This window comes from Carlito syrichta, unplaced genomic scaffold (genome assembly GCF_000164805.1).
Source record: "Carlito syrichta isolate Samal-C Ts95f unplaced genomic scaffold, Tarsius_syrichta-2.0.1 Scaffold315497, whole genome shotgun sequence".
Taxonomy (NCBI): domain Eukaryota; kingdom Metazoa; phylum Chordata; class Mammalia; order Primates; family Tarsiidae; genus Carlito; species Carlito syrichta.
Window position 1 is genome coordinate 736082 of NW_007259593.1, and position 8861 is coordinate 744942.

An 8861-nucleotide genomic window follows, 5' to 3' on the forward strand; every position below is an offset into this window, starting at 1 on the left:
TTTTAAAAAGTCACATTCAAAGGAATGTGACAGCTGACTTGTCAACAGCAGAACTGGATGCTAAAAACAGTGGAGCAGTATCTTTAACATTCTAAGGAAAATCATTTCAATCTATTATGCTCTACTTAGCAAAATAGCAAGCAAATGCCAAGGTAAAGGTAATTTCAGATGAATGGGGACTCATTTACCTCATGTGCACCATTTCTTAGATCACTTTTTGGAGAATGATCTCCAGGAAAAAGAACGGAAGGAGGAAAGAGGACGATATGGATCCAGCTAAGGAGAACTGTGACACAGGCCACTAGAAAGGGCCATGTCAGGGTAACAGTGTGGCAGGGACAGTCAGGACAGACTAAGCAAGAGGACAGAGAGTCCTTGGAGGAGTTATAGGGGAAAAAATGGAATGCAAGATTAGCTTGCAATTATGTACATTTGAAAAGTGATGTTGATAGAACTCTGCTAGCTTTGATAATGCAAGTGGAAAAATTTAAGGTAGATACATAGAAAATTAAGCAAAGGCTGGTGCAGTGGCTCATGCTTATAATCCCAGCACTTTGGGAGGCCGAGATGAGAGGATTGCCTTAGCCCATGGGTTCGAGACCAGCCTGGACAACTTGCTGAGCCCTCATCTCTATAATAAATCAAAACATTAGCCGGGCATGATGGCACATGCCTGTAGTTCCAGCTACTTGGAAGACTGAAGCAGAAGGATCGCCTGAGCCCAGTAGGTTGAGACGGTGGTGGCTGTGATCGCACCACTGCACTCCAGCCTGGGCAACAGAGTGAGATTCCAACTCAAAAAAAAAAGAAAGAAAGAAAAAAGAAAACAAGCAAGGGGGAAGAATGAGACAATTAACCTCAGGAAATAAACAAAGTGACTTTACCAAGAAAGGGCATGTAACCCTTGGTGCATTTCTTGCGTTATCGTTACCAACATTTACAAAGTCATAATAAGAACTGACTACTGATTCATCAGAATTATTGCCACTGAAGCTTGGCACAGTCGCTCACATCCGTAATCCCAGCTCTTTGGGAGGCAGAGTCAAGAGGACTGCCTGAGCCCAGGGGGTTGAGATCAGCCCGGGCAACTTGGCGAGACTTTGTTTCTATAATAAATCAAAAAATTAGCCGGGTGTGGTGGTGTGCGCCTGTGTTTCCAGCTCCTAGGAAGACTGAGGCAGAAGGATCTCCTGAGCCCAGCAGGTCGAGGTTACAGCCAGGCTTGGTGGCTCACACCTGTAACCCTAACAGTTTGGGGGGCCAAGGCAGGAGGATTGCTTGAACCCAGGAGTTGACAACTAGCCTGGGCAACATAGCAAGACCTCATCTCTACAAAAAATTTTTTTTAAAAATTAGCTAGGCATGGTGGCATATGTGGTCACAGATACTTGGGAGGCTAAGGTGGAAGAATCACTTGAGCCTAGGAGATCGAGGGCGCAGTGAGCTGTGATTATGCCACTGCACGCGGGCAATAGAATGAGACTCCAACTCAAAAAAAAAATTTGTTAATGCCATTTAATTATACAGAAGGGATTGGAAAGGGAAAGTGGATGGTGTGGAGAGTGAAGTCCTCATCTACTGTGTTAGAAAGCCGGGAATTATTGTCCAAAATTGAGGAATCAAGAATATTAAAATCTATGGCAATAAATGCAAGAGTAACAGCTTAGTTGGAAGTACTTACTCTTTGGAGTAAGACCTGAGTGTGGAAAGACTGAAGCAAGGATTGTCATTCATCATCAGCCTTTATCACTGTTTAAAGTTGTCATGTTCTCGCACTCTTAATTCATAATGGAGAAACTTTATTCTGAAGAGCACAGGTGTAAAGTTTCTGGCCTATAGAATGTGGGATCATTTCTTATTCTTTTTCTCATCTGGTCATCTATAAACAAATGTGCATTTGGGGAGAGGGGGCAATGAGATGTGAATGATTGATTTGGAATAATTAACATCATGAAGCCCATTGTTTGTAGATGGACAAGTACACACAGTCGCCATGCATTCTGAGTCTTGAAGTCAGAGCACCATAAGAATGCTTTGTTGTCTGTACTTCAGATTTAGGGTGATTTTAAATTTAGACCAACATTCTAAAGAATCACACATCTTATACTTGTCATAACATTTGTCTTTATGACTTTCTAATGATATAGGAATGACACGTTTTAAAATGAAAGCCATGAATACTGATTGCATCATGAAATCCATGAACGGGGAACATGTCTTTTCACCTTAGCTGTGTGTTCAGGGCCTGGCCCGTGGTAGTTACTCCACAGGTACTTAGAGAACCCCTTAGAAAGAAGGTTCCAGGCAGGGTGTTCTATGGCCCTTCATAGTATCCACCCCCACATGCTCCCTCCCCCCCCAGTAATTAAGGAAAGTAAAAACAAAATCTCTTGGAAATTTCTATTGGCTTGATAGCCAAAATGTTGCACTTATAATTAAGTTCAGGTAGCTGATCATGCACACCTGTTTCTTTACACTAGAATGACAACCATTAACAATCTACTTAAACCCAAGAGGGTGAGTTAGCCTCCCCGCCTACTGTCCCTGCGGGTATGGTAGAGACATGAATGTCTGCTGCTTGCTCCATTTATAGTAGGTTCTAGGAAGCTCCTTGGGCAACTGAGAACTAGAAGAATTACCTACACCGTGCCATGTGTGAACACTCCTGTTCTACCAGGTAAAGAAATATGTCTTCTTCATGATTTTTAAATCAGTATTCATTCCTTTGTGGACTATACTGTTAAGCACACTTAGGCATCCTAGGCCACACAGTGACAAAATCTAAAGATTACTTACTTGGTCTGCTGTTTATTTTATTAATTTGCATTTTGTTTATTTGTTTTTCAGAATGTTATGGAACAGTTCAATCCTGGGCTACGAAATTTAATAAACCTAGGAAAAAATTATGAAAAAGCCGTTAATGGTAAGTCTGTTTTTCTAAATTGATGAATATAAGGCACACATGAAAGCCATTCAGTAAATATTTTAAACTTAATATTGAGTTTTAAAATATCTTTAAATGGTTGAAATTATTTTCAATTAATTTAATCTATAGAACTTTGCAGTGACAGCGTACAGTGATATTAGTGTATTTGATATGAGCTAATTGAATGATAGTGAGGCTACTGTAAGTGATGCATTCTAACCCTCAAACCATGTTTTCTACTTTTTAAACCAAATTCTTTGTAAACTAATAACAGATATAAAGTGTGTGCTTAAAATGTGTATATGCTAATGTCTTGCCACATAGGAATTATTCTTTTGTTTATATAGCAGAATTTCTTATCTTTAGATATATCACTTTTTACAGTCTTTTTTTTTATTTATCACTTTTCATAGCAATATGAAAGATAATATTTTTAACCTAAATGGCAAAACATATAAAGGGTTGCAGCCAGGCATGGTGGCTCACACCTGTAATCCCAGCAGTTTGGGAGGCCAAGGTAGGAAAATTGCTTGAACCCAGGAGTTGGCGACTAGCCTGGGCAACATAGCAAGACCTCATCTCTACAAAAAGTTTTTTTTAAATTAGCTAGGCATGGTGGCATCTGTTGTCAAGTTACTTGGGAAGCTAAGGTGGAAGAATCACTTGAGCCTAGGAGGTCAAGGATGCAGTGAACCATGATCATGCCACTGCACTCCAGCTTGGGCAACAGAGTAAGACACCAACTCAAAAAAAAAAGCAAAACATAATAATTAATAATAAAAGTTGGACTTAGATTCTCATTTTAAAACAAAAACTTCATTTAAAATAAATGTGGGTATTGATATTTGCCTCTTTTGAACCAGCATTGTTGCTAGTTTGAAGAGGTTGCCATTGAGGAAGCTGATATATATTTTTCTACTGAGAGGTTTAAAACTTAAAATATCAGCAATCACCAAATTCTAACGTGGTTAAGACAATTCTCCCTGTATAGCAAGTGTTACTTCCAAAATATTCAGACCTCAGTTTCACCTTCTACCCTGGTTCACTAAGACCACCCACTACATAAGTAGAAAATTTAGCTTCCTACCATTTTAGATTTGAAGGAGCTTTCAGATCAAGCTATGTGTATTTCCCGTATCTCTTATTTCTCTTTCACCATACTCCACCTTTGGCTGCTCCCTGTTAATATTTTGAAAATATACCTGTGGCCTCACACACCCTCAACATGAGCATGTATGCACCAAGAAGGGAGGTATGCTGGCTAGACTTTGGACTTGAGAAGGAGGAGCACTATCGTAGTAGTCACTGGAAAAGTACACTTATTTACTGTCTTATGCGCCCCTGTGCTTTTGGGGCTTCTAGTGTCAGGAGGCAGGTCTGGGGTTTGTCCCCCACCCTTCTAGCAGTATCAGTGACTCCATGGGCACACCTCCTCCTCCAGAGAGCCAGACCTTGTACTGCTGACTCTCCCTCAGTGATTGTTTGGTCACAAGGTCACAAAGTCATTGCTTTAGACGTCCTTGTGAAGGAAATCACTGTGAACTGTAGTGGTGTTTTGTTTTGTTTTTTTCTTTCTAGCATGAGCTGCCTCTCAAGAGGCAGAGTTTTACAAGGTGAGTCAGGGAACTGCCCACAGCTTAGCTTCCTGCTGACTAGACCTCTCCCCAAAGGGCTCTTAACCACTTTTATTTTATTTTATTTTTTTAGAAAGCAGGATTTATTAAGAGGACAGAAAAGCTCCCACAGTGGGAGGTGACCTAAGGGGGTTGCCCAGCTCTTACCACTTTAATACCTCCTGGGGAGTATTCTATACTTCATAAAGTAGTCCCAGAATTTCTGCAGACCACATGGTTGTGCTTTTGCCTAAAGATATGAAAAAGTTAGATAATTTTAATAAAGTCCTTGGTAAGAATTTGATGTATAGTTGAGGCTGCCAGATATGCGGTCAGCAGTGAGGCTAGAATGCAGGGCCTTATGTGAATAGCTTAGAGCATTGTATAGACTGGTGTCAGAAATTTGAGCAGTAGGGGTCAATGTGGACTAGAGCAGTCAGGAGACCTTGCAGAAGGAGAGCTAGCTGACATGTTGGGTTTCAGCAGACAGACACTGCCTCAGGCAGGAAAGACAGCAGCCAAACTAGGACCTGGGGTCTCACTGGCATGATGAGGTGCTACTGGGGAGTAGGTGGGATAGGGTCAGATCATGTGTGCATTAGAATGCAGAGTCAATCATCTCTTGCTGCACAACAGACTGTCCTAAACTTGGTAGTTTAAGACAACAATAGCTTATTATTACTCACATAAAGGCAAGCAGTTTACCTGGGACTCACTCCTGCATCTGTAGTCAGCTGGGACCTGCACCAGGCATGGAGCTCTTTCCCCATGGAGTCTTTCCCTTCGAGGAGGCTAGACTGGGTCCTCATTTGATAGCAGTGATGTCCAAAAAGTACAAGTCCCAATGCCCAGCACCTGTCAAGCCCCTGTGGGAGTCATGCTTGCTGACATCTCTTTGCCCAAAGTAAGTCACATGGCCATGTCGCTCATCAGTGTTGGAGGGCACCACACAGCCTGGAAATTCTGGGAGGTGTGATTCCTGGATGACCCTTATCATAAAATCTGCCATGGACTCGGGTGTATGGGGTATGGGCCGTGAGAGGTCATCGAAGGCTTTTGAGCAGAACAGTAACTCAGTGAAATTGTATTTTAAGGAAAAATTATCAGGTAGAGATATGTAGATTGATGTAGATTGATGTAGATTGATGTAGTTGGTTAACTACTAAAATAGAACTAATATGCTTCATTCCTTAAAACAATAAGCATCAAGTAGAAACATCTTTTTTTTTTTTTGAGTTGGAGTCTTCACTCTGTTGCTCAGGCTGGAGTGTAGTGGCATGTTCACAGCTATAGCAGCCTTGACCTTATGGGCTCAGGTGATCCTTCTGCCTCAGCCTTCTAAGTAGCTGGAACTATAGGCACATGCTACCATTCCTGGCTAATTTTTTGATTTATTGTAGAGTGAGGTCTTGCCATGTTGCCCAGGCTGGTCTCGAACCCATGGGCTCAGGCAATCCTCTCATCTCGGCCTTCCAAAGTGCTGGGATTATAGACGTGAGCCACCACGCCCAGCCAATTTTTAAGTTAATTAAATTTTATCATAATCACAAAGATATTTTACAAGACTGAGAAAGTTACATGGTATCAAATGTAAATCAAGAGTTAATGAAAAGCTGCAATTTAATATGTGGATGTGAACCAAACATTTTGTTTAAATATTGTGTAATCCTGCATGCCATTCTCCCACTAATTTGCTTTTCAGCTTATCAGTACTTTACCATTTAAAATCTTCATACTAAGATGCTACATATATTAACTTGACTGTTTACTGGCTACACTTCTTGCTTTTAGGTGGAGTCATCTTTTCTTCAGTTCTAGCTGAGACCAAAGAGTCAAAAAGCACCATAATTTAGAACTGAGAAACTGAAGTGCCCTGGCTGGAGTTGTGTGCATGGCTGCTGACTCACCATTGACCTTGGGCATGTCCCACATATCTGCATTCACTCCCCTTAGTGAACAGCCAATAATGTCTTAACACTGTTGGGTAGATTAACAAAGTAATGACTTGAAAAGTCTATATAAATGCTAATTGTTGTTCTTTTTATAATTAAACTCTAAGTTTATTCCTAATCTTATAAAAGAATAGTATAGGAGAGCATTACATTTTCTAAACCTGTACACATATATATAATAGTAAGAGCCCTACTTTTATAATTTTTTTAAACTGCAATAAATGCTAAAATAGATTAATTGGTCAGAAAAATACTACTTTTTTGACTTCTTATACCTTCAGCTGGATCTGTACATGAGTTCATTCTGTGTTCCCCGCCCCCCTTTTTTAAATTTTTGCCTCTCAAAATCTACTTTGTAAAGATGATTCCCATTAGACATTGGGGCAGAGCAGCTAGCATGGCCTTTGGTTTCCTGTTGGTGAAAGGAAGTGGCTGGACAAGGGAATTCTTAGGGGCTCTTTTAGCTCCAAAATCCTGTGGTCTCCGAGGCTCCAGGAGAAACTAATTTCTACATAAGGAACTTATCTTTAAGTAAAATAAGTCCTTTTCCTCAAAATCCCACTCTACAGACCAGGTCTTTTGAAAAGTTTGCACAATTGTTATACACCTTCAAACCCCTCATACCTGGCCTACAAAGGGGGAGAAGCAGTTGATATCAGCAGCTACCGTTTGTCCATTCAGTGTTTACACTGTTAGGGCATTTTATAGATGAGTAGCCTGTGTCTCAGAAAGCATATGAATTTTCCCAAGGAGGTCAACCGTAGTTAAAATTTAAATTTCAGAATCCATTTGAAGGGGGAAATATTTTTAAGATAATTAGAACCCAACTTGTATAGCAATAAAAATTTCCCATCTTTGTCAAAAAATTAAGTAGAGCACTCAAAAAAGAAAAAAAAGGAGAGACTTTGGAATGCCAATATATTTCACATTTTGTAGATTTTCCCCTGGCAATAAATACATTTGTTGTTTGTGATACAGAATGTCTTTTTCAGTAGAAAAAGTAAACAATCAAAGAAGCAGTTCCTAGGCCACCTCACACAAGTTCTCTAACTAAAATGTTCCAGGCCTGGAGTACTATGAGATAAATACTTAGGAAAAGACTTTTTGCTGGAGAGGATGTGTTCTAGTCCTACTTCCATGTCAGGAACACATCCACTCTGGAGCTGGTGTCAGGAGCAGGCAGGGCCTTTTCTGGACTTCCAACACCAGATGCTGAAGGTTCCCTTAGACTGGTCCAAGGTGAGGCTACTATGGGGCTCTCCCATGAGTGGGGGCCTCTACCCCAGCACAATTCTCAACACAAGCCCTGCCTTCTGAGAGGCACACCTGCCTCGGCCTGAGCCTTCCTGCCGCCGAAAGGGTTTGAGGGGTATTTGGAAGAAAACCTGTGTCACTTCCGCCTTCCCTTGTCTAAGTGACAGTTTTTATGTCACCTTCCGTGTCTAGCTATGATCCTGGCAGGAAAAGCCTACTACGATGGAGTGGCCAAGATTGGTGAGATTGCCACCGGGTCCCCCGTGTCGACTGAGCTAGGTGAGCAAACCGTCCCTTACTACATAAACCCAACTTGTCCAGCACATAAGGGAGAGCTTGTCTGGCACTCATGGCTTGAGTTCACCACAGGTCTATGGAAACTGGGGCTTAGTTGGATGACAGGCCTGGGCTGGTGCCCAAGGGCGAGTAGAGGGGTTGCTGGGTTGTGTCCTGGCCAGCCTCCCTGCTCTCCTAGGAACTCTGGCTTCTGCCTCGGCACTTGAGCTCTAGCCCTTCACCTGGGGAGTTTGACCTACATTCCTGATGGGTGAGCTGGGCCTCCAGACTGTGGCAGGCGGGTTTCCTGTGACTCACCTAGTAGAAAATCTGTCTCATTTACATTGCACTCTTGGCCCTCGCTGCTTCCATGGTTGCTGTCAGCTGCGATTTTTCCAGTTTTGCAGGTATGAATTGATCTCCTGTGCAGGCGCAGAGTGTGGCCACACCCTGGGCAGCGGCCACTGCAGAGGAGGTCTGGGTTTCTATTTACAGAGCCACTGCACTGTTAGCATCTCCTGTGGGGGAAAGGTCCCAACACATCACTCACTTTTAAAACTTATTGGGTGTGTTTCATTGTAAAAGGGTAAAATTTCTGGAGTAAACACATGAATTATAAGTTGAAAGGTTCAGAAACCCGGAGAAAAATGATGAGTGTGTATGTTTAAAGAAAAGTGTGTCTGTCTCCAGCTAAAAAGTGGGAAGAAGCCGGGCTCAGTGGCTCAGCCTGTAATCCTGCGCCTTCGGGAGGCTGAGGTGAGTGGATTGCCTGAGCCCGTGGGTTCGAGACCTGCCTGGGCAACTTGGTGAGACCTCATCTCTACAAGAAATCAAAAATTA

At 42.0% G+C, this 8861-nt stretch overlaps 1 protein-coding gene across 1 annotated transcript in view; it reads left to right on the top strand.

Moving 5' to 3' along the window:
• The window catches only part of BAIAP2L1 (BAI1 associated protein 2 like 1), a 94649-nt gene that overhangs the window by 22603 nt on the left and 63185 nt on the right, over positions 1-8861 (top strand). The window contains exons 2-3 of the mRNA XM_008072899.2: positions 2848-2923; positions 7938-8024. Coding sequence (XP_008071090.2) covers positions 2848-2923; positions 7938-8024 — 163 coding nt within the window. The remainder of the gene's footprint in view (positions 1-2847; positions 2924-7937; positions 8025-8861) is intronic.